The sequence below is a fragment of the Furipterus horrens genome, unplaced genomic scaffold (assembly GCF_987537825.1).
Source record: "Furipterus horrens unplaced genomic scaffold, mFurHor1.1.pri manual_scaffold_9, whole genome shotgun sequence".
Taxonomy (NCBI): domain Eukaryota; kingdom Metazoa; phylum Chordata; class Mammalia; order Chiroptera; family Furipteridae; genus Furipterus; species Furipterus horrens.
The window spans coordinates 80,393,863-80,420,400 of NW_028327179.1; the positions used below are offsets into that span (position 1 = coordinate 80,393,863).

Genomic DNA, 26,538 nt, shown 5'->3' on the forward strand with positions numbered 1-26,538 from the left:
TGATTTCAAAACTACAGTTAGTTTTCTTCTATCACGTCAAGTTTTTCTTTACAGCTTATCTTAATGCAACCACTCTAGGCTGGATGGAGCCTGGATCGAGGGAAGCACTAGTGCCATCCTATTGGCTGAGAGCAAACCTCCCTTGAGTCAGGGGGAGAGAGGATGACCTTGGAAACCAGCGACAGGTTCATACTTGTCTAGGCTTTTCAATTACACATTAGACAGTGTGGTGAGAGGTTGTGTGCTGCTCTATATAGTAAATCATATTCCAAAGTGTAGTCCGAGTTCTAGTCTGTATACGGTAGTCCCTCTCTATATCGCAGTTCACTTATTGTGGCCTCACTGTATCACAGGATTTTTAAAATTATATTTAATTATTTATCGTGGATTTTTTGCTATATCATGGGATTTTGTGGTGCTGTCTACATATGTTGTTAAAGTTACGTAGGTTTAAGAGTGTAGAATATGTTTAAGAACATTAGTGTTTATAAAAGTGTGGAAAAGGTTAATAAGGGAGTGGGAAAGGTTAATAAGGGATTGGGAATTGTTTATAAGTGTGTGGGAAGGGTTTATAAAGCCTTAAAATATGTATAAATACTAAAATAAATGTAAGGGTCCTACTTCGTGGATTTTCACCTATCGCGGGGGTGGTCTAGAACATAATACCCACAATAAGTAAAATACAGTGAATACTGTATTTTAAAGTAAAACTTGGTGATCAAAATAAGTCTTGGGCCCCTCACAAGGTATGCAAGCTGTGTGTTGAGAGTTTACAGATGTGCACAAAGGGAACACATGATAAATTGCCATTTGGTATACCTATGGTTTGGCAAGAGCCCAGAGATCATTCAAGTGACTGTTACTTTTGTATACTGAAAACGTCAGGATATACCAAGAAAAATAAATGTAAAATAGAGTATCCTAGTCTACCATCAGCTGTACACCTAGTGCCTCATTCAGCTGAAATCCCAGTGCCAGTTTTCATTGAACCCACCTCTTTCGAAAAACAGGAGTATGGTGAAGAACTAAGTGACAGCAACGATGATGATTTTGAAATTGAAGATGACCAAGTTCGTAAGGGATTTGATCAGCATGAGTTGAATGATTTGGCACGAGATTTGGAACTATCAGAACTCCTAGCATCAAGACTATATGAGAAAAACTTGCGTGAAAAAGGAGCGAAGGCATCCTACTTTCGATCAAGAGAAAGTGCATTTCTTCAGTACTTTTGAAGTGACGGTGGCTTTGTGTATTGCCATAACATACGTGGTTTAATGGAGGAACTGGGAATTCCAACCTAGAACGCAACTGAATGGCCACTGTTCGTCGACAGCTCGAAGAGGAGCTTGAAGTGTGTCCTCCTCCACAACGGCAATTTACTTGGTGCAGTCCCAACTGGCCATTTAGTCTGTTTTCGTGAAGAATATGAAGATAGAAAGAGAGTCTTTGGTCTTTTGCTATATCACAAGCACAATTGGATCATCTGTGTTGACCTTAAAATGGTCTGCTTCCTTCTCGGTCAGCAACGCGGATACACCGAGTATCCCTGTTTTCTGTGTATGTGGGACAGCAGAGTTCGGGGGACGCATTGGGTGGAGTCGAATTGGCCTCCAAGATCTGACCTCAAACCTGGTGATCCAAACATTCTACATGAGCCACTTGACAGAGAGAACATTATATTCCCACCTCCGCACATAAAACTGGGTCTCATGAAGCAATTTGTTAAAGCTTTGTCAACTGAAGGAGACTGTTTCAAGTATCTCATTTTGTCATTTCCTAGCCTGTCGTTTGAAAAGATAAAATACCTTAATATGTACGTTTGGTAGCAGAACTTTACTACTTGTACACAATTTGACTTACAGTAACAATATAGCCTCTATATGAATAAAATAACTCTCTAAGTAAAGAGTATACTTGGGTCATTTTTTAAAAATTTTCATTTGTATATACATTTTGTATGATTTTTTGGACAGAGGGAGGGTATCCTGTACCTTAAAAAGTTGAAATGATAGATAAAAACTGGAGTCATTTTTGGATTCAGATGTCAAAAGTTGATAAGAAACAAGTGTCAGATCTAAACGAAAATTGTGTTCCCCAGTGTAATCATTACAGTCCTAGCATAATGTCTGAATGCTCTGTGTAAACTAATACATTGTCATTGCAGGTTCTAATCAAAGTTCATGCATGTGGTGTAAACCCAGTGGCCACATATATTCGCTCTGGTACTTATAGTAGAAAACCACTCTTACCCTGTACTCCTGGCTCGGATGTGGCTGGGGTAATAGAAGCTGTTGGAGATGATGTACCTGCTTTCAAGGTATTACACTTTTAATTATTTCTATGTTAGCTTAATATTTTCTTAAAATATTTTAACATAGTTTTAAAATGTGTCTGTATTTAAGTATTACACAATTTCTGCCACTTGGGGGTCTCCTCTAGTAATAAAGAAATTACCTTTGATCCAGAGGCCTTGTTTATTTGCATTGTTGGGAATAAGTGCAGGATCATTTCTATATCTTCACATCCCCAACAGAATTAAATGGTGAGCCTTTTAACAGTAATATGTAAGGAAAGAAAATTATATTACTTCCTAACTCTTGATAATACACAAACAAACATTTATGTTTTTTAAATCCTCACCCGAGGACATGCTTATTGATTTTAGAGAGAGGGGAAGGGAGGGAGAGAGAGAAGGAGAGAAACATCAATGTGGGGGAGAGACATTGATCAATTGCCTCTTGTATGTGCCCCATCTGAGGACCAAACCAGCAACCTAGACATGTGCCCTGACTGGGAATTGAACCTAGGACCCTTCGGATGACGCTGCAGCCAACTGAGCCATACTGGTCCGGGCACAAACCAACACAATTTTTAATACTTTTAATAAATTTAGCTTCACAAAGTAAAGGGAATGTAATTTTTTTGGAATTATAAGTAAAGATGAAAAAAATGCAAGGTCACTATATATTTTCTGAGCTCTGACTCAGACAGAACAAGGTGATAGAGTCAATGAAAATGTTATGATCAGGACTCTTACTATTTATATACCAAAAGACTTTTAAATATGGAGAATATACTCATGTTCTAGCATCTTTCCTCATAATTCCTTGACCTGCTCAACTTTGGTCCCTCATTTATCCAAAATTGGACTGAGACAGAGATGATTAACATGGCCCCTGAACAGGAAGACAGGCAAATTCCTATAGCTTTCCACTCCTCAGCCCATAGCAACCTGGCTTCTGCCCCCATCGCTCCACTGAAATGATTCTTGCTAATGTCACTAATGGCATCTATATTGCTGGAGTTAATGGGCCCTTTTATGTCATTATCTCTCTTGACTTTTCTGTGACATTTGACACTCTCAGTCACTTAGTTTTTCTTAAAAAAAAAAAAAACAAAAAAAAAAAAACTTTTTTCTGCAGCTTCTGTGACATCATTTCTCCCGTTCTTTTCCTCCCCCTTCCTTTCTGGGCATCCTTTTCCAAGCCTCTTTTTCTCGGGATGCTCCTCAGCGCTCCCAGTCCCTCCTTACACCTCTGTTTTATATTGTATACCTTCCTCATGATGATTTCATGTACATCCGTATTTTCCATTATTACATGGATATCTTCTGCTTAGAATTTTCTTTTCTTATATAAAAATTTCTAAATATTTTATTGAAGCAGTATTTTAAGCCCAACCAAATATTAATCACATAAAAGAACCATTTCCTAATCTTACATAAGCGACGCATTGAGTCTCTTATGTAGTTAACATTTTCCTAATATTTAGGCTCTTTTTCTTTCTAAAGAATTTATTTTTAATTATTTTTTGTATTAGATGAACATTTAACTTTTTTTCTATGACAGGTGACATTCAATATTTTATATTAGTTTCAGCAATATAGTATAGTGGTTAGACATTTATATAATTTACAAAATGATTCCCATGGTAAGTCTAGTTACTAAGCTCGGCGGCCACGTTTTAATGGCTAGTGGCAATTTAAAATTCAAATTTAACTTGAAAAACAAAGACAAAAAACAGTTCCTTAGTCAAACTAGCAATGTTACCACTACTCACTAGCCCCATGCGGAGATAGGATGGTGTCCATCGTCACAGAAAGCAGTGCTGGAGAGACAGGACCCACTGGTCAACCTCCAAAACTTCTTACTCCGTGTTTAAAAACTGAGCTTGTCTCTTCGCGCTTCATCTCTGCTCTTCTCTCGTGTGACTGCCTTGGTGACCTCTGGGGGCTTGAGGCTTATCTCGTCACTCTCCCTCCTCCGTTCTTCCTTATTAGAACTGTTTTCTCTCTCCTTCTCTCCTTCCATTTCAACTCTCTGTAGATTAGGTTAGCTTTCCTAGGTCCTTACCTGGACTTCTATAATAGACACTTGTACCTTACCACTCTCCCCTCCCCCCTTACTCCTTGAATCTCTCCTTGCTCTGTAGGAGGTGTTTTCTAAAATGTAATTCTGATAGTTTTACAATTAATTCTTGCATTCATTTTGTGTAGATTTCAAGATATTGTTGCAATTGCTTATGTTACAAAAGAAGACTATTTTAAAATATTCTCTCTCTCCCATTTTTCCATTTGTATCTCCTATTCCTTCTCTCCCTGCAGTTTAGTGATAACTTTTTGTTCTTCCCTCCATAGCTCATGCTCTTTTATCTCTGTCTTTGTTCATATTGATTCTTCTGCTTGGCAGAATTAAACTGAAACTTACAAATATGGATTCAAGGGATTTGACACTCCAGCTTTCATTTCTTTTCTTTTTATCTCTTGAAAATATTACATTCCATACATTAGTCTATTTATTCTTTGGGAATGAATGCTGGCTTTTTTTTTTCCTGCCACTATTCCTTTACTTACTTAGTTTTCTTCACCCAAAATGACTTTTCAATTCTAGTTTTCAAATCTCCTATTCTTCAAGACCTACCTCAAATATTAACTTCTCAATGAAAGTATTCTTGATTCTCTTAACTTAGAAATAATTTCTTTATTTTTCTTGTATCTATCTTTAATGGCTCATCACGTTTACCTTGCTTTGTAATTATTTCCATGTTATTTCTCTTTTCCTAGACTTAAGGATGCTTGATGTTAAAGGGAATGTCTTGCTTACTAATATCTTTCACAGAACTCAAAGAAATGCTTTCTGTATAGTGGATTCTTAGTAAATGTTTGAATTATACTAAAATTAATGCGTCTTGTTTTTAAACTATAAAAGCACGCTTGATCTTAACCTAGTTATACTTGACCATTTACAGGGGACACTGAAGCAGCGATGCTTGTCTCTTACTCGTAGATGCCTTTTGAATGTTGTTTGTCTACACCCCATCTACACCCCACCATATAGTGCTGTTAGTTTTTCATATCTCTTCATTATAGGACAAATTTAAGTATACTGAGCATTATTGTCTTAATGTTTTGCTTATTCCAAGGAATGCTTTCTTTTTTTTTCAAGGGAGAGAAGTTAGGGCAGGCGATGGCAGTGGGCAGCCTCATTCCCCTAGTGTGCAGGTCGCATCAGGCAGCCCCACGATGCTTATACAGAGCCTTGTCTCACCCTCAGTTATGCTCTGCTCTTGAGCAGTAAGGGCTGCACAGACGTTTATTGAGAGATTGCTGTTTCTGGTGCTGGGACAAATGCTGAAGCCAGTCCCAGCTCTTCCTGCTGTCAGGATCCAGGCACAGAGTCCTGCCTTTTGGTGTAAACATGAAAAATGAAGGAAATGTAGGGGTGAAGAAATCTGTGGAGAGGATTTAGAGCAGGTAATTGCTGTGTGGAAGAAACCTTACTTTCTTTTTAATCCTCACCCAAAGATATGGGGTTTTGTTTGTTTGTTTGTTTGGGTTTTGTTTTTTGGTTTGTTTTCTGTTTGTTTGTTTTTTAGAGAGAGAGGAAAAGGGGGTAGAGAAAGAGAGAGAGACATTGATTTGAGAGAGAAACATTGACAGATTGCCTTCCCAATGAGCCCAACTGGGGATTGAACCTGCAACCTTTTGGCATATGGGACTACACTAACCAACTGAGCCATCTGGCCAGGGCGAAACCTTACATTTTATTTTTTCTCCCTAGTATTTTGGGCAAAAGTGATTTTATTAACTGCCATTTACTAACTTCTTCATCTGAGAAAATTACTGAATTTCTTTTTGCCTCAATTTTATTATTTGTATTGTGGGATTAATTCTAAAGTAGCGATAATAAAACTACTTACCTCTTAAGCTGTTATGAAGATCAAATTATATAATATTCATAAGATACTTACTGCAGTGCCTAGCACAATACACTTTCAATAAAGGTTCGTTATCATTTTCATCATTATACCATTCTGGAGGTTTGCTTTCCTTTGCTTTTTTCTATTTCTCATAATTTTTCTTCTCACTGGTTCCCATTAATAAAATACTTAAAAGTATTTAGTAGTTTAAAGTTATTTTTACGAGACCCTAAGATGTAGAAAACTATATAAATGCTTATTTCTTGTTATAAACTTTGCATTAAAAAGGATTTCAGCTCAGGGTGATCACTTCATAAGTTATATAAATATCTAATCACTATGTTGTACATCTGAAACTACTATAGTATTGTATTATACTGTATCTGAGGAAAAAGTTCAAAAGCATCATAAAATAAGATTATACCCATTTTAATGTCACTTTTAATCTCTGACACACATATGAATGTATTGCTTCCCCCAGAAAGGTGACAGAGTTTTCACTACCAGCACGGTCTCTGGGGGCTCCGCAGAGTTTGCTGTCATAGCCGATGACACTGTTTACACACTGCCAGAAAAACTGGACTTTAAACAAGGAGCTGCTCTGGGTGTCCCATATTTTACTGCGTATCGAGCTCTGCTCCACAGGTAATAACACTCTCAACTAAATAGCCAACAACAAAGGAGGGCAGTGTTAATTGCTTTTTTCCCAACCATCTGTCTGTCATTTTGGGGTACCGTTTTGTTACCGTTAAGCTTTTATGAAGTGGAAACTGCTAATTTGAGAGATTGTTCTAATCACCATGGATACAAAAAAGAGCAAAACACTGTCTTTGTGTTCAAGATGCTCACAGTCTAGTAAGGGAAGCGGACCTAGGAGTAATAACAGTTATATACAATGTGGAAAGTACAGTGGTAGAGATGTGCATAGAGATTTATGAGATCACAAGGGATGTGCCTGTGGTGATGAGGTAGGTCTTCCTGGCAAGGTGTAAAGGCTTGGACTATGTTAAAGCTATATTTGAAAACAATCAGAGGGAATTAGATTGGGAAGGGAGCTGGGAGTGGAGAGGGCATTCTTGACAATGGGAGTAGCTAGTGTGTGTGTGGGGGGGAAGCATGGTATCCGTGGAGAGCTAGAACAATCTGGTTTTGTTGGATAGAAGATTTTTAAGGCGAAGAGTGGCAAAGAATAGATAATCTCTCAATATATGTTAGCTGTCATCACCACATATGTAGGTTTCCGATTGTGAAAGCTAGATTATAGAGCTCTAACATTGTTCTGTAAGGGATTGGGGGGGTCATGAAGTTTTATTCAGGACAGTAATATTGTCCTATTTGTGTTCTGTTGATACCACTTACCAGTTCTGTGAAAGATGGACTTGACCACAGGAATGGAAGAGATGGGAGTGTCTTATAGGCGTATCATATGGGCAAAATACTTCTTGTCCAGAGCAAGGGTCATAGAAGAAGAAGTGGAGAGGAAAGGACAACTATTTAGGGTGTAAAATTGGGAATATTTGGTGACTGCATGTGGAGAATTAGGTAAAGGAAAAGCTTAAGAATACAGACATCCTAATTGACAAGTCCAACAGACTATTGGATGAAAGAGTTGTAAGATTGAAGGCTAGAGGAATACATTTGGGGATATCAACATGTGGGTGAGAACTGATAAGATGAAAGTGATTGAAATCCCTCAGGGAGTGAGAGGAAGAGTGGAACGAGAATAGAACTTTAGTGAAAACCAACATGTATTGGTGTGGTCAGAAGTAGGGGACAGAGGCTCAATAAAACCAAAAGGAGTGTATTACAAGACCAAGAGAGTCTAGAAGTCATGGTGTTTGTTAAACACCTGTTTAGCTCATGGGCTTTGAAGACAGGAAGACCTGGGTTGGAGTACTGTCTTCACCTACCACTAGCTATATGACCTTGGTCAAGTTACTGCCCTGTCTCAGCTTCAGTTTACTGATTTGAAAAACTAATAGCACCTACCTTATAGGGGTGTGGCAAAAATTAAATGAGGTAATGCATACCTCTTAGTATAGAGCCTGGCACAGAGTAAGTACTCAATTAGTGTTGATAGTGTTAGGGGTAGTAGTTGGTTTTGCTACTAAGGAGGGAGGCTAAATGTCAAATGCAGCAGTGAGGTGTATTTGGAAAAAAAATAACAGTTGGGCTCAGCAATTAGGAGATCATTGGTGACTTTAGTCATATTGTTTTCAGGGGAGTGATGGGACAGAAGCTGATTGAGTGGGTTGAAGAAGGAAGGGCAAATTGATTCCTGAATGGAGACTACTCTTCCAAAAAGTTGGGGGAGACCAACAGGAAGGAGTAGAAGAGTACTTGAGGAGAGTGTAGGAACAGAAGGATTTGGGGAAGGAAGGACAAGACTTGAACATGTTTACAGTTGAGAAAGGATCTAGCAGAGAGGGAGGGGTGGCATATGGAACAGGATCCTGCATAAGGCAAGATGGAAAGGACTTAGGACATCAGTAGAGCGATTGGCTTCAAATATTGGAAGGATAGCTTATCCATCAAACCTAGAGGATATAAAGATGGTATAATTATGGAAAGCATATGGGTAGAGAGGTACAGTATTGAAGGAACTTATATGTGATTATCTCAGGCAAAGTAGCACCAAAATGCACATTGTTGTGTGATTTTTTTTCTAGTCTTAGCCAAATTATTTAGGAAGTTAGGTTTTAACATTGGTTCAGGGCTGTAGTATTGGTGGCAAAACAGAACAGTGCAAAGGAAATGGAAATACTGGAGAGAAAGAGAAGAGAAGTTGGGGTAATCTTCCAGGGGCCCAGGCTGATGAGGGAAGGGGATAAGGCCAAGAGCAGCAAGTGGGCAGAAATAGATCAATCGAGAGACAGCAATCTCTGTGAAGCTGAAGGAAAGGTTTTGATAGAATATGAGTTTACAGAGCTAGGGTAGGAGATTGTTGTCATAATATTGGTTACTATCACCTGGTAGTTTTCAGGTAGAATGGTTGGAGGTGGTTACTAGGTTTAGCCCTGAGAGAGAGTGACTAATACGGAGGAGAGTTCAGGAATGGTGATGTAAGGCTTTCTCCCTGGTGAATGCTAAAATCTCCTAGATTGGGCTTATCTTTGGGGTGGAAGAAAAACCTATGTGCCAGATACTATTCTTCATTGACTAGGAGGAAGCAAGCAAGGGGCAACAGCTTGGAAGGCCAGGCCAAGTGCACAAGCTCCTACTGTGACCCCCAGGGAACTAAGAAAAACAAACAAACAAAAAATCTGATAGGGTCTGGAGACTCAGGGAAGAATTTCAGTTAATTCCAAAGGCAATCTGCTGGCAGAATTCCTTCTTGTCCCAGAAGAAGGTAGTCTTTTGCTCTTAAGGCTTTCAACTGATTAGATGAGGCCCATCTGTATTAAGGAAGGCAATCTGTTTTACTCGGAGTCTACCGATTCAAATGCTACTCTTATCTAAGAAACACCTTCAACAGAAACATTGAGATCAGAATAACGTTTGACCAAACTCTGGCACTCCAGCCCAGCCAAGCTGACATAAAATTAACCATCACAGTGACTCCACACAAGGTTAGAAGGATCAGAGTAGTGGGGATCCAGCAGAGGGTTAGCCTGTTTTTTTTTCTCTACCTGCCGCAGGCCCAGGGATTTAGGAGAATGTGCTCCAAGTGTTTGAGGGGTTGTTTATAAGATGTTTTTTCAAATTCATTGAGAAGTGTTTCATAGGCCACAATATAACATTAGTCATCCTGTTGCCTTACATTGTATTTTACCTTTTAAAATGTCAAAGTTTATCATTTGAGACCCTCTGTTTAATTCACTACCCTCAATCCCCTTATCCCAAGCAGGAGGGTTAGTTTCATTTACTGCTCATAACTGCCATTTGTCCGCTGTTGGCACACAGCCTTGAGCAGGACTCCAGATTACTGTGTTTTCACTCCCAGACTGAACATCATGTCATGGGCGCCCAGCCCTGTTGTTTTAGGAAGTAAGAGCTCCTGTCTGGGAGTAAGATCTGGATCACACAACAGCTGCTGGCTTGTGATATTAGCACTTGGCCAGCTGGAATAATGAAGGATCCCCTATGTGCTGGCTGCACAATCCTTGTTTTCAGTATATTAGAAAAGTAGTGGTATGAACCAGAAGTAAAAAAACACGGATGTCATTTCACCAGAAAATCTAGACATTTTAGGGCTGACACGGGAACCTTTGTGAGAGGATTTATCGTATCTCTTACTCTCTTATCATTGCTGACTGAGCATTGTTTTCTGAAACGAGAGCTTACAGGCTGGTGCAACGTGATGTCTGAAGGCATGGGAAAGTAAAAATGTTCTCTGAAAGAGTCTGTCTCCGATGTTTACTTGCGCAGTGCTCTGTGCCACAGAATAAAGACTGGCTCTCATGGACTGTTCTGAGATGCTTTCTGTGGGAATCAGTGAGGAACTCCAGTTCCTCTAGCTTCAGCAGGTCCACTTACCCTCCCTGCATGGACCGCATCCTGCAGCAGGGAGCACCATGAGTGATCGTGGCATCCAGCACAGTGCCTGGCGCATAATAGACTCTAATAACACTGGGAAGCACAGTTTTTGTTGAGTTAGATCTGACACTTGTTTTGTACTAACTTTAGGGATCCGAATCCAAAAATGACCAAGTTTTTCTCTATCACATCAACTTTTTAAGGTACAGGATACCCTCCCTTTATCCCCCAAATCATACAAAATGTACACACAAAAGAAAATAAAGAAAAATTACCTGAATATACTGTTTATTTAGAGTTATTTTATTCATATAGAGCCTACATATTGTTATTGTAAGTCAAATTGTGTACAAGTAGTAAAGTTCTGCTACCAAACATACATATTAAGGTATTTTATCTTTTCAAACGACAGGCTAGGAAATGACAAAATGAGATACTTGAAACAGTCTCCTTCAGTTGACAAAGCTTTCACAAATTGCTTCATGAGACCCAGTTTTATGTGCAGAGGTGGGAATATAATGTTCTTTCTGCCAATAAGTGGCTCATGTAGAATGTTTGGATCATGAGGTTTGAGGTCAGATCTTGGAGGCCGATTTGACTCCACCCAATGCTTCTCATGAGCTCTGCTGTCCCACATACACAGAAAACAGGGATACTCGGTGTATCCGCGTTGCTGACAGAGAAGGAAGCAGACCATTTTAAGGTCAACACAGATGATCCAATTGTGCTTGTGATATGGCAAAAGACCAAAGACTCTCTTTCTATCTTCATATTCTTCACGAAAACAGACTAAATGGCCAGTTGGGACTGCACCAAGTAAATTGCCGTTGTGGAGGAGGACACACTTCAAGCTCCTCTTCGAGCTGTCGACGAACAGTCGCCATTCAGTTGCGTTCTAGGTTGGAATTCCCAGTTCCTCCATTAAACCACGTATGTTACGGCAATACACAAAGCCACCGTCACTTCGAAAGTACTGCAGAAATACACTTTCTCTTGACTGAAAGAAGGGTACCTTCACTCCTTTTTCAATCAAGTTTTTCTCATGAGTCTTGATGCTAGGAGTTCTGAAGCCTTTTTGCGTAGTCCCAAATCTCGTGCCAAATCATTCAACTCATGCTGATCGAATTCCTTACGAACTCAGTTATCTTCAATTTCAAAATCATCATCGTTGCTGTCACTTAGTTCTTCACCATACTCCTGTTTTTCGAAAGAGGTGGGTTCAATGAAAACTGGCACTGGGATTTCAGTTGAATGAAGCACTGGGCCTATAGCTGATGGTAGACTAGGATGCTCTATTTTACATTTATTTTTCTTGGTATATCCTGACGTTTTCACTATACAAAAGTAACAGTCACTTGAATGATCGCTGGGCTCTCACCAAACCATAGGTATACCAAATGGCAATTTATCATGTGTTCCCTTCGTCCACATCCATAAACTCGTGACACTGTTCGCACACCTTGTGAGGGGCCCAAGACTTATCTTGATCACCAAGTTTTACTTTAAGATATGCAAAATAGGCTTGCCTGACAAATGCATTGATGTTTGTCCTTTGACTGGCAATGGTGAAACTGCCATAGATATAACAAAATGAATCAGGGTTGTTTAGGCACTTACTATGAGCAACAGCAGAGGCAGACATGATCTGAAGGAAAGGAAGTAAGTACGTATGTAAATAAAATAATAAATTCTGCAACTCCCTGTATACAGACAAGAACTTGGACTACACTTCAGAATACGATTCACTATATAGAGCAGCACACAACCTCTCACCACAGTGTCTCGTGTGTAACTGAATAGCCTAGACAAGTATGAACCTGTCGCTGGTCTCCAAGGTCATCCCCCACCCCTCCCCACTCGAGGGAGGTTTGCTCTCAGCCAATAGGATGGCTCTAGTGCTTCCCTCGATCCAGGCTCGATCCAGCCTAGAGTGGTTGCATAAAATAAGCTGTACAGAAAAAACTTGACGTGATAGAAGAAAACTATCTGCAGTTTTGAAATCAGCATGCCTATTTAAGTCTAAAACAGCTGAAAAATCGAACTCAAGAGGAATTATGTTAAAAATTGTTCTCCTGTGTAATCATTTGTTGAATGAATTGAAGTTTTCTTTTATCTGTGGTTCTGAAGAATCATTTTTTGATTCTCTGGAGCCTGTAGAATATCTCACCATGAGTTTCTTCTTTGGATAAGTGTTAGCTGGACTAAGGGTAGAATTTCCTTGAGAATAATTTAAATTATGTCGGCTTAATTAGCTTTACAGTGAGATGATGAACCTATGCTTTCTTTTGCAGCGCTCGTGTGAAGGCTGGAGAAAGTGTTCTGGTTCATGGGGCTAGCGGAGGAGTAAGTATTTTTTTAAGTTTATTTTTAAATGGGCTTTCATTTGTGGGTTTCACATTTAAGTCAGTTTTAAAAGTCAAATTTATAAATATAATCAAGGGTGCTTTTTTCCTCTATGTAGTAAAGCTTCTTTAAGTTCTGTCTTCTGAAGGCAATTTCTTGTCATTAGTTTAGCACTTCTTCATTAATAAATTCAACAGATTACCCCATCAAAAATGTATCTATATTAGCTTTTCACCCATATTGAGTGTGGACCAAGATAAACTGGCTTTGTTTTTGCCTTCAAGTGGCATATGTTATAAGAATATTCATTTAGAATTTTAAACCACTTTTTAAGGTGAATATTAATTCCATATTTTCTTACATAAAGAACGAAGGTTCATTATAGCTTTACATACATTGCCCCAGACAGCACTGCAGAGCAACACTGATCTCATCGTCCTTTTTACCTCCCCCACCCCCACACTGCCTGCCTGCTGTGCTTTGATGACATTCATGGAGTGCAAAGTATACAGCTGTTTTCTTAACACCACAACCCTTGGTTTAAATGCTAATGGAAGGTGGGCCGGGGGATTACTCAGAACTTATAAAATAAACCCTTTAACAAAGTCACCCAATGCAGGGCTGTTAGAAACTTCTTCAAGAAACTGGCTGTCTCTCTTCCTCTGAGGAGCTTACAGGAAAATTTAGAGCTCTGAGGTCAGAATTTACCAAGAAATCCATATGACCTTTATCCTGCATGTAGATTGGTTAGAAATTTTGGATACACTAAGGCCAGATGGCTCCCCTTGAGGAAGATGGTTAACCCTTTCGGAACACTACGTATTCTGGACAGTAGGTTGTCTCTGGAATAATGAGTGGCATTCTGAATATGTGAACTTACCTTTAAAAGTGGCCAGGTACTAGAAATTTTGGATACACTAAGGCCAGATGGCCCACCTTGAGGAAGATGGTTAACCCTTTCAGAACACTACATATTCTGGGCAGTAGGTTGTCTCTGGAATAATGAGTGGCATTCTGAATATGTGAACTTACCTTTAAAGGTGGCCAGGTACTACAGAGAATTCAGTCCATTGTGTCTGTTAATGTTGCATAGATGAATCACAGGGTTTCACACCCAGCTTCCTGTGTACCTCAAAGAGATCAATTCTGAAAGATTTCACAGATCAGACTCTTTACTGAAAAGACACCAGAATTGTCCTTATGGGGCCTGAGAGAATATGACAAATATACCTTGTCAAGTACTCCCATTGTTTACCTTCACCAAAGAGGCTATTTTGGGGTTAAATTATATTTAACTCTAAATAACTACAGTCTCTGTCAAACATACATTTATTTAAACTGCTTTGGCATTCAGAGAGCTAACCTTGTACTCTGAAATTTCAATAGGAAGGAGAGAGAAAATCTCTATTCCCTTTATTTACTGTCTTGTAAAAAGCCCAGTCACTTCACCATGATTTTTTTTTAAAGGCAAAATCCACACTGTTCCCCGAGCTGGCTGAGTCTGTTAAATCCTCAGCTGGCAGGGATAGCCCAGCAATCTGGCGTGTGAAACGCTTCTGATCCTCCCTGCCCTGTCTGAGGGAAACAGTGCTGGGCTTTTCTTGCTTCTGTTTGTACATTCTGTTCTCATTTAATTCAAGTTCCTTTGGGATTATGTTGTGTATTTAAACTGATGCAGAATTTATGAACACGGGTATTATTCAGATCTGTTGGCGGGGAGTGCCCTGTTATAGTGTCAGCAAAATAAGTAGAAGGAAAGTGGTAGACATACCTATTGAGGGAATGTGGCTAGTATAATTGTTGACAAGAATAGAATAAACAGGGCCTTTAAAATATTTATTGAGTGTCTGAATGAAGTAGTTAGAGCATAAGAGGATATATTTACATTAGTTTTTAGGTTAAATGTGGTTTTATTAAAAGCCTTTTTAACTGAAATTTTTAATTGAAAATTAAAGTAGTAACAATTGATTGTGCTAACCCCATAGTGTATTATATTTCATGTATTCTCACTCAACAAACAGTGCATTCCATGTAGTTTTGGTTAAATCAAATTCCTTTCATAACCCAATTGAGTTCAGGCTTATTATGCCTTTAAGGTCTATCCAAGGCCTGGGAGTTTGTGATACTGTTACATTTGATTAGGTTCTATCATCATTTTTCATTTTACTCCTTTTTTATCACGCCCAATCCATGATGATTTTGCCTTCCCCTAAATCAGTTGTTATCAATAAGGGATGAATTTCTAGCATCCGTCTTCCTTGTTCACAGGCAGTGGAGTGTCTATGGACATTTGTTTATTGAATCTGGGTGGAGGGTTCTGCCATCTCGTGGGCAGCAGTGAGATATTCTGCAGAACATCCTTCCAGGCACAGGATAGCCGCACAACAAAGGATTATCCAGCCCAAGACGTCAGTAGTGCCCGGTTTAAGAAACGCTCTAAATGCATGTGACACTCATCTGTACCATTCGTTTGGCATTGACTCAAACATGTATGGCTTACTAATTGTATTTTAAATAATTGCTTGTATCTATATTTCTAAAACATTTTTATTTATTCTTTATATTGTATTAAACACATTTTTTTCTGGCAACCCAATAGCTTGTTTCGTTTATTTATTTATTTATTTAATCTAATCCCATGGTTATACCATCTGGAAACTGATAAGCCTCAGATTTATTATTTCCAGCTCTAAACTCTTTCGAGTCCATTCCCATTTTGAGCTGATTGCTGAACATCACCTGTTAGGTGAGTAATATACAACTAAGCCCGTTCAAAGTGAATTCTTGGTGCTTTCACAAACTTGATCCTCTCTAATCTTCTTTATCCCATTAATCTACCTAGTCAATCTCCAAGGACCTAGGAAACATCCTTGGTTTTTCTCTTTTCCTCACATGCCACAATCTGTGAGGAAGGCCCTTCAGTTTACCTTTAAATTTTATCTGTATTAGTTGTTATTCTTTCCAGTGCGGACACCTCAGTCCAAGCCAGCTTCACCTCTTATCTAGACGATTACATCACCTGCTGACTGGTTTTCCTACTCTTATTTCCCTGTAACCCTCTCTTCTGCCTCTCATATAATTCGGATGTTCTTTTTAAAGACTAAATCGGATCGGATCTGATTTAAGCTCTCTGGTAGTTCTGCATGGTTCTTTAATGTAATTCAAACGTTTACCTGCGAGGCCATGAGTGCCTTGGCCTCTATGTGCCCCTCTGGCTTCTTCTTCCACTTCTCCCGTGTGCCCCTCAAGCCACATTGCCCCCCTTTCTTTTGAACACCCTAAGCTCATTCTCACTTCACCAGGTTAGTCATCACCATTCTTCCTACAACATACCCCATGTGGCTTCCCAGACCTTCATGTGGCTTGTCCCTCACTTCATTTGGGTCTCCTCTCTTCAGCGCAGCTTTCCCTGATGACCTAACTAACCCCTTTCCCAATCTCTTTCTAACCCAATAGGCTGTTTTATTTTCATATTTTTTATTTTCTGAATTTACTTTGTTCAGGCTTTTGTTTATCATGTTCCCCCATCTTTAGAATGTCAGTTTCTTGCATGAAGTACCATGTCTCGCACATAGTAAATACTTTATGGATGTTTATCATACAGGTAAATAAATTAATTTGCCCATATACCTGTCTCTTCCACTTAAATGATAGAGGCCTTACATCTGTTATGTAGTATTTTTTTTATATGTTCAGTTAAAGTATGAAGTCAGTGAACATATTTTGATCATCTTTAAACTCTGTACCTTTGCACAAAGTAGATGCTAAGTAAACATATTGATGCAGTGGTTAAAACTCAAGCTCTGCACTCTGATTTGGTCCAGCTTGTTTCCATCTCTGTATCCTGGGCAAGTTACTTACATTTTATAGGTTTCACTTTTTTTAAGTGTAGAATAGGGGCAATAATCATATCTGCTTCATAGGCGTCTTGTGAGGATGAAGTAAACTGACGCATAGAAATTATTTAAGTGTGGAACTTGGCACAGTATAAATGCTCAATAAAGGTAGCTGTTGTTCTTACCTCTTCATTTAAACTTGAAGTTTCTTAACAATAGGGTAGGAATTAGAAGAATTTTAAGTTCACTATATGTATTTAATAAATGTTTACAAGGATACAAACAATCTTAAAACTACTGGGTTAAGAGAACCAACTAACAGTAGCCAGATGAGAGAGGGATTGGGGAGCTGGGTGAAAAAGGTGAAGGGATTAAGAAGTACAAATTGGTAGTTACAAAGTAGTCACAGGGATGTGAAGTACACCACAGGCAGTATGAGGTCTGTGCAGAAAAAACCTAATCATTGTTAACCCATTGTTGTCGGGACACGTAAAATTACATTTTTTGCAAATTGTGCACAGAGTGCCTTTATCTTTCATAATAATGATGAAGAATACATTCTAAGATCAGAAAAATCAAAGTTTTATAAAAATATTCGAAGTAGTTTTTAATTTATAGTGACTTTACGTAACGACAAAATTTGCACGCATATTTCAAAAAATCGCCACTCCCACCATAATGCGTTGGCACTAAACACCTGAATACAATGTGTTAATATAACGGGACCAGTTTGTGTGACATCAGTGCAACCTGGCAGCCAAAGAGAGTGCACTGGAATGCACATGTGTGAACAAGGACAACTTCACTGTACTAGTTAGTGGGAGCGGTAGACGCATTGGAGTGAGCATGTGTACTGTGTGGCTATCACATTCAAAATGAGCAAGGAGAGCAACAGATCTGCATCGAATTTTGTGTTAAGTTTGAACATTCTTCTGCGGAAACTATTCGAATGATTCAGAAGGCCATAGCTATGGGCAACTGGTGATTGTCAGCTTCATCATGACAACACCCTTGCTCATGCATCATGTCTTGTGCAGAGATTTTTGTCGAAACATCAAATCACCCAGGTGACTCAGCCCCCCTACAGCTCAAATTTGGCACCTTGAGACTTCTGGCTATTCCCAGAACTAAAATGACCTTTGAAAGGGAAGAGATTTCAGACCTTCGATGAGATTCAGGAAAATACGATGGGGCAGGTGACGGCGACTGTGTGAGGTCCCAAGGTGCCTACTTTGAAGCAAACTGAGTTATCATTGTTCTATGTGCAATGTTTCTTGTATCATCTTCAATAAATGTCTTTTTCATATTACATGGCTCGATACTTTCTGGACAGACCTTGTATAGCCCATAATATTGTAATAACTAGGTATGGTGCCAGGTAAGTACATCTATAAACTTGTTGGGGAGATGACTTTGTAAATTATTATAATGTTTTACCACTATGCTGTATGCCTGAAGCTAATATAAAATATTGGATTGGCCCTAAAGTTTGTTTGTTTGTTTTTTGTAAGATGGTTCTAGTAGCACTTTGTTGTCTTTAACTTCATTTGAAACAATTTTGTTAAATTGTATCATAACGGCTGCCCTATCAGCTTGCATTTAAAAAAAATCAAAATTGGTGAATTTTTGTGTAGCCATTTTTATAATGAAAATGTAAGAAAATAAGCAAGGTGAGAGACTCTTAGTCTTTCTTGTTAAGATTTAGCCATCTTCAGAATCGCTAAGGTTTGGTAAACATCTTTTTGCATCTTCTTGCTCCTGGAAATGTAGTTGACCACAGAGGTTCCAAGCACCAACTTTCTGTTGGTTTTCAGTACTCCTTCTCAGGACTTGCAGGCTGTTTGCGCTTGTTTTTGAGCAGGTTGCAGCTCTGGGGGACTCCAACCAGGAAGGCAGGACAAGGCAGGGCATGCTGTGCTGACATGACTGGGAATGTGACCGACTGAGCTGGTGTTGGAGAAAACCAGAGAAATACGAGCTGTCACTTCTCCAGAAAGCCAAGTGGAAATTTTAGCAATGAATTACTTGGCAAATATTACTGATGAATAGTCATTTTATCCATGTGGGGGTGAGGAGGAAATCTTCTCTTTTTCTTTCTTCATTTTTATATAGTTTCCCTAATTCTATTCATATGGAGAGAAATTTCAAGAAATGAGAACCAAATCCCTAGAAAGATTAAAACTAGACATGGAGTTACACGCTGACTTATACAAAAATCAAATCCATACATGGGAATAAAATAGTCTAAATTATGGTGAGATGTAAGAAAAAAATAAAACAATTTCCCAGACAACAATAGCATCAGATGCCCAGTGAGACCAGGTGCCCATGTGTCAATGCCAGTGGTTCCCAACCTTTTTGGCACCAGGGACCAGTTTTTCCACTGACGAAGGGGGTGGGGCCAGAGGAGAGCTTCACTTGCTGGTTGCTGCTCACCTCCTGCTGTGGACCAGGTGGAGGGGCAGAAGGAGGTGGAGACAGGAGGCAGAGCTCAGATGAGCTTCCCTCCTGGGCTGGTCCCTAACAAGCCATGGAGCTCACCAGCAGAGAGGAAGGGCTATTTTGAGCGGTGTGTTTCCCTGTGTTTCCATGTGTTAGGCCTTGAATGGGAAGATGATGATCCTTGGGATACTTCTTTGGATTTGAGAATACATCAGAAATTTTCCAGTTCAGGGTACTGAGTCCCAAGGTCACAGAGCTCATTGTTGAGCTGAGCTGCAGGGCCCAGGCTCCCAGCCGGTGCCAGTTCAGCTGCCATACCCTCAGGCCTCCCATTCCCACCCCTTCTGGCACCAGACAACCAGACCCATGTCCTCGAAAATCTAACACCGTACAGCCAACGTAGACATGAATATGTTTTCCTTGTTGGTCTCTTTAAATTATGAACTTCCTGCTTGTTGGTAAAAAATCGATTTATATACAGAGTTGTTACAGAAACAGGGGAGTCCAAAAAGAAACCCCAGAGTTTGCGGCTGGGAGATAGGGAGCAGGAAGCAGCTTTCAGGATGCCCTTGCATGCCTGGAGCTAGTGGCTGGAAACATTGTTGCAAAGATCTGCTTTACTTCCAAGACTCAGGAAGATGGAAGGGATCTTGGACTGTGGGCTGGTACGGAAGAAGCAGACAGAGCCTACATAGGGTTCTGTGAATGGTCAGGACGGTTTTGCAACACCCACTGCGTGATAGGATGGAGGGAGAGAGAGGAGGCAGGGAGGAAGAGAGGAGCTGCGGATATTTTTGGGCTGGCTCTGGCTCTAGGAGGCTCTCTCTCTGGCCCTCACGCCCTCACTCTCTGGCTCTTGTGGGCTCCCTCCACGTGGCTTGGAGAAGGGGTCTCCAGGCTGCTTAAAGAAGAAGCTCTCGCCAGGCGGTTTTGAGAAGGAGAGGAGATCCCCGAGGTTTACAGGAAGAAGGCAGTTTGCAAGGAGGCTGAGAATCAAGGCAGTCCTGCATTGAGAGCTGGAGGGCACCACAGCACAGAAAGGACCTCCCCAATCCGAACTGAGTGATTGGCAGCTACTGGTAAAGCTGAACTGTGCCTAGGAAGTAGGGAAACGGTGTTTCTGACTTTCCTAAGACTGGCCAGGTCTGGGAGGGAGAGGCAGGACTATGTGTAAACAAACAATTCTTTATCTTTTCACCAAACTCTGGTATTGAGAGTTATAATTCTGGCGGCGGGCAATCGGGCCCCTAACTTAACAGCCCGTGGGTTCTGTTTCAATCGGAGCAGCCCAGGGGTTCTGTTATAGAGTTAGATAAAGCAAAAGGTGAAGTCGCCCATTTGGTTTAAAACACACATTGATCTCATTTGATCACCATGGAAGCCCAGGGCGGTGATGGTGTTATCCTGTCTCAGACACAGGTGAGCGCTTAGAAACCGGCAGCCCCGGCAGAGTGCCGCGGACCTGGACTCAAACCCAGGCTGCCAGATGTGAGCCCAGTGCTCTTTCGGTTCCAGCTTTCAATGCACGGGGAAGGGCTTATGGGGAGAGCACTCAGACAACCAGAGCCTCTTCCTGGGGGAGAGAGGAGCCTCTTGGCTTCCATAGGTCAAGTCAGCACGTGTGGCTCCAGTGCAGATTGGCATTGGCCCCTTACTGTGTGTGGCAGAGCTCCAGATGGGCACCAGAGTGCACTTCTGGGGTGCAGAGTATTCTCATAAAGTGTGGGGGAGACAGGGCAGTAGTCTGGAGATTGGTGTAAGCCTCAAACTTCAAAACCTTACCCCTCCTGCATGTTTCTCTTACTGTTTTCATTTTCAGAATTCATGAGGTCCAATGGATTTTGTTTAGCCAATACAGAAACTATCATTATTGACCACAGTATACCAAACGGAAAAGAGCAGCCAGCGCCTGGGTGTGGATCCGACAGAGCATTTGTAAGTATCCTGACTCGAATGCAGTTTTACAGACGGGATCCTGGGGCCACCAGCCAGTGCCAGGGGCTAGGGTTCACTGCCATGCAGAGCTCCGTAGGCCAGAATGATGTGGCCAGAATCACCCAGCCGACCTGCCTGTATTCAGACATTGACTTAAAGAGTTTGCTTTTTCTGGAGGACAGTAAGACCTTGGTTCATAAATCTTGTGGGAACAAAATTCCTTTGCCTCAGTGGCTGGCTGTGATGGGCCATCGAGGAGATGTGGCCAGGCTTCAGGGTCTGGTCTGTGCTGGGCTCTCGGCTGTACAGGGGCCACAAGCCTCCTTGATCACAGGGCCTGGTCTCCTGGGGTGGGGAGAAGTGTCACCTGCATGTTGACCTCACAGCACAGGCCTAGAAATTCTCCAGACTCCCAGGTGGCTGCAGCTGGGCCCAGGGGGGCTGCTCTGAAGAGAGGGAGGATGTGTCTGATTAGTGAAAGCAGGAAAGCCAGAAACTCCACTTCTCCTTTCTTCCTCTCTCTTGTAACAGAACTTTGACCATTCTAAGTGCTCTAAGGCAGCGCAATACCTGGGGCCGCCTCGAGTCACAGCCACCTTCATCCTTGTGCTCTGGCCATCTCCTTAGGAATTATGGGGCAGCAGTCTGAGGGGGCATCATAGCTTGGCTTCTGTTGACTGTCAGGGCTAAGCCCAGTGCTCTTCTGGTGTGTGAGTGGCAGGAAGTTATTTAACCTCTCCTGGCTTCTCTTAATCTTTAAAGTGGGACCATTATGGTCTTGCAGTGTCTGTTGTATAGACGTCAGGTAATAATTGCGAAATGCCTGGCTTAGGAGCCCCCGAGGTAGCTCTGGGTGTGCAGTCTCCCTGAGGGCATGTGAGAAGCACATTCCATGGGTGGAGGGAGCTCTCAGCACCCCAGGTCCCGGCCCGTCCACTCTGCTGAAAATACAAATGGACTAGGGCAGACCCACATGCTGAAACACACATCTGGGCTAGTTGACTGCAGGACAAAGTGTGACCCCAGCATGTGTCTCCTCTACAGGTCCCCTACTCAGTGACTAAGCCCCATGGACAGGCTCAAGCCAGCAGCTCTCACTTGCTTAGTTTCTTAGGTAGATGGCCCAAGAACTCTTCACAGTGATGTCATGAAATGCTGGTATAAAAGGGCTGACTGGTGAGGCCGAAGGGGGCCTTCCTCTGAAATACCATTGGCTTCTTCATGCCTTGCCATGACACATGCAGGGGATTGAACCTGCCGTATGTGTCCATGGATAGTGCAGTAGTTCATGACCTGGGGGTGCTCCATGCTAATGCAGGCTGACACCGTGGGGTGCGAGATCAGTGCATATTAAACGAATGGTGAAAAGGAGTGGTCCTTTGGAGTGTCTGGCTAGGGCTTGTCATGGTGGTGACCCTCCCTCATAATCCGTTGCTGCAGGGTCCTAGCCTCTGGCTCCATCTGGAGAGGCCTTGAGAGTCCTTCTGCACCCTGGCAGGAGGCCAGATGTCAAAAGTTAGTTCAACTGTGAAGAGTTTTGCTGAGGAGAAACACACAGAAAGCAAGGATGGTACCGTGAGTCTCCCAGCTCTCCCAGAGATTTGCATGGACGGGGATGACTCAGCCTTTATATGTGGCCAGCTGTCCAGGACACCTGGCTGTCAGGGAAAGAAAGCAAAGGAAATCTGTGATCCCAGGAAAGCTTAAAGCTTAACAAAGAAATGTGCACCACCAGGCGGCTCAGGGGAGCATTAGAAGGGCTTGCCAGATGTTTGTTTAGGTGCCTCATCTAGGGCAGTGTAGCTGAGCTAAAGGTGTGCTGCCATCTGTCTCTTGGGAGCAGTCTGTTTTCACACTCCATGGGGCTGTCAGGCAGGTGGTGTGTGGTGACTCTAAGGTAAGGAGGACGCAGAGAGGTGATATTTGAGTAGTTAGAGGCTTTTCCACCTGGCTGCAGCTGTCCTCAGCAATACTTGAGGGAGACCATTTGGCCCTGAGGTTGTGAATTCAGTGATGTCGGACCTGCCTGTTAGGAGTGTACCATGGAGCCTAGTAGTCTGTCCCCACTTGTCCCTGGAGAGGGCAGGTACCAGCACCCAGGACCAGACACCCACTGCACTCAGGTGATGAGTGGGTGTGTCTGATGGGGATGTGAGTCATCCTCTGCCTGGTGACCATCCTAGTTGGCTGGAGGGGTTGCCAATCTCCCAGGAAATTCACTGAAAAGGATGTACCTGGACATACCAATATTCTCATGAATAAGGATGTATATATGGAATCAGGCCCTTATCGATATGTAGGAGTTTTTTATGTGTGAAAGATATGTGGTTCTTTTTTTAAGTATGTTTCTTGATTATGCTATTACAGTGGTTCCAATTTCTTTTCCCTTTGCTTCTTCCCTCTGCCCAGTACCGCCCTTCCACCCAGCAATCCCATCCCCCTTAATTCATGTCAATGGGTTGTGCATAAAGTTCTTTGGCTTCACCCCTTCCTGTACTATTCTTAACATCCCCCTGTCTTACCAATTATACTTCTTTCTTTGTGGTATATTTTACTGATTATGCTGTTACAGTTGTCCCAATTTCTTTTCTGTTTGCTCCCCTCCACTCAGTAACCCTCTCCCCTCCAGCAATCTTAGCCCCCGTAGTTCATGTCCATGGTTCCTGCATATAAGTTCTTTGGCTTCACCCTTTCCTTACTATTCTTAACATCCTGGTGTCTATTTTGTATCTACCAGTTACGCTTCTTAATGCCCGCATCATTTCCCCCTTCCTACCCGAAACCTCTCCCAGCTGATAACCCTCCCAATGTTCCCCATACCTATGATTCTGTTTCTGTTCTATTCTGTTGCTTATTTTTTGTTTTTGAGATTCAGTTGTTGATAGTTGTGGGTTTGTTGTCATGTTAATGTTCATATTTTGATCTTCTTTTTCTTAAACATATCTCTTTAACATTTCATATAATAATGGCTTGGTGTTGATGAACTCCTTCCGCTTTGGTTCTGCCGCTCCTACTTGCCTGGATGAGTGTTTATTCTTTATTTCTTTGTTTGTTGGATTTCCATGCAGCTCGATTTTCTGGTACTTCTGGTTTTTGGTCTTTTTTTTGTTTGTTTTTTGTTTTAGTTTTGAGGTAGCTGTATTCCTTCTTCACTGTGGAGGGAGATGCAGCGTATCTACCTATGCCTCCATCTTGGCCAGAACTCTGTAGTTCTTTTTATGAAGGAAATTTACTTTTGTATCACTGAGTTTTTGCTACATAACAGAAACCCCAAACTCAGCGACTGAATAGCTATTTATGTAGCTCCTAGTTCTGTGGGTCCACAGTGTGGATTGGGCTTAACCAGGTTACTCTGCTATTTGGGCTCATGCTTGGCTGATCCTGGCTGGGCTCCCAGGGGAGAGCTGGTATAGGGGAGCTCAGTGGATGGCGCACTGCCTGTTCCACGCGCCCTCTCCTGCTCCAGCTCGCTCGCCTGGGCTCCTTCACACTGCAGCTCAGGACTTCACGGGCAGGAAGAGGACCACCCCAGTGTACAAGTGCTTTTCAAGTCTATTCCCATCGTATCAGTTACTGTCCCACTGGCTTAAGCCAATGGCTTGAGTCATCTGAGAAGACACTATGAAGAGCATGAACACAGGGATGTATAAACAATTTGGGTCCATTATTGCAATCAATGCACTATATTCCCTAAAGGCCTAATTTTAGTTCTCTATTTTAAGTATTTGGGGTTATCACTCTAGACCCTTTACTAATAAAGCAAGGTACTGTGCTAGGTAGGGAAACTATAAGTTATGGTTCCCAGGCCTTTGATTGGGTTTGAAGCAGCTGTTCACACACAGAAATGAGTAAGATGTTGTCTTAGTCCTGAGTAAACATCAGTAGTATGTGAAAAAAAAAAAAAGAAGAAGAAGAAAGCCTGAAGGAAAAATAAAGAGAAGGAGGAGATAGTTAAGAAGAAAAAGCGGGAGAAGAAAGAAAAGTTATTACAGTAAAGTAAAGATAAAAAGAAGGGGTGTTAAGGACCAACTGCCTGGAAGGGCATTTGAAGGTTCCCTGTAACCATTGTAGAATGAACTCCTGACTATCTGAGTCTCTGGTTAGTTCAAGATAGTGGTCAGCTCACAAACCTTGTGAGCTTTAAGTCCAGTTGTAGGGCAGGATACCTAAACCCGTGTGGTCTTTATTCTGTAGTCTGTCTGCTTTCCCTCCAAGCTCAGATTTTAACATTAGAGTTCTGTGGTCCAGGAGCTTCTTTCTTAGTATATCTCTAAATTTAAATATTTTATTGTTTATGCTCTTACCATTGTCTGAATATTTCCCCCTTTGTCCCTCTCCACTCAGCCTGTTCCCCTCTCCTAAAGTCAATCCCCACTCCGTTATCCATGCTCGTGGGTCACTTATGTATGTTGTTGGTCTAATCCCTTCACCTTCTTTCACCCGGTACCCACCTCCCTCTTCCCATCTTGCAGCTGCCAGTCTGTTCCATGTTTCTATGCCTCTAGTTCTATTTTGCTCTTTAGTTTATTTTGTTCATTAGGTTCCACTTATAAGTGAGATCATATGGTATTTGTCTTTCACCTACTGGCTTATTTCACTTAGCATAATAGTCTCCAGTTCCATCCATGCTTTCACAAAAGGTAAGAATTTGTACTTTTTTACTGCTGTGTAGTATTCCATTGTGTAAATGTACCACACTTTTACTTTCATTTTTTAATTTCTTTTTTTATTGTTGTTCTATTACAGTTGTCCCAATTTTTCCATATTGCTCTCCACTGACCCCCCCACTCCCACCCTGTTGTCCATGGGTCCTTTATACTTGTTCCTTGACAACATCCTTCCCCTTCCTTTCCCTGTTATCCCCCTCCCCTCTTGCCTCAGGTCACTGTCAGTGTGTTCCTTATTTCCACGTCTCCACTTCTATTCTGCTCATTTGTTTGTTTTGTTCATTAGTTCCCACCTATACGTGAGATTGTATGGTATTTGTCTCTCACTGCCTGGCTTATTTCACTTAGCATAATACTCTCCAGTTCCACCCACGCTGCTGCAAAAGGTAAGAATTCCTTCTTTCTTTTTGCTGCATAGGATTCCACTGTGTAAATGTACCAGTTTTCTGATCCACTTATTTACTGATGGGAACTTAGGCTGTCTCCAGCATTGGCTATTGTAAACAACGCTGCTATGAACATTGGGATGCGTAGGTTCTTTTGAATTGGTGTTTCAGATTCTTCGGGTATAATCACAGCAGTGGGATCTCGGGGTGAAAAGGCACTTCCATTTTTAATTTCTTTAGAAAACTCCAAAACCT

At 41.4% G+C, this 26,538-nt stretch overlaps 2 protein-coding genes and 1 long non-coding RNA gene across 6 annotated transcripts in view; 2 read left to right on the plus strand and 1 right to left on the minus strand.

Annotated features, from left to right (window-relative positions):
- Window positions 1-26,278, plus strand: part of LOC150002034 (zeta-crystallin-like) — a 30,947-nt gene extending 4,669 nt beyond the window's left edge. For 2 of the 3 annotated variants that reach the window (XM_090287450.1, XM_090287449.1), the window contains exons 3-6: window positions 2,165-2,317; window positions 6,680-6,843; window positions 12,966-13,017; window positions 15,286-15,608. In XM_090287450.1, the coding sequence (XP_090143576.1) occupies window positions 2,165-2,317; window positions 6,680-6,843; window positions 12,966-13,017; window positions 15,286-15,318 (402 nt within the window). In that variant the 3' untranslated portion in view covers window positions 15,319-15,608. Of the gene's footprint in view, window positions 1-2,164; window positions 2,318-6,679; window positions 6,844-12,965; window positions 13,018-15,285; window positions 15,609-21,114; window positions 21,231-26,245 lie in introns of those variants that run through there. The other variant, XM_090287451.1, reaches the window with a different exon arrangement.
- LOC150002027 (palmitoyltransferase ZDHHC11-like) overlaps window positions 1-26,538 on the minus strand; it is a 426,431-nt gene that overhangs the window by 351,429 nt on the left and 48,464 nt on the right. The window lies entirely within an intron of this gene.
- LOC150002028 (uncharacterized) overlaps window positions 1-26,538 on the plus strand; it is a 399,760-nt gene that overhangs the window by 335,074 nt on the left and 38,148 nt on the right. The window lies entirely within an intron of this gene.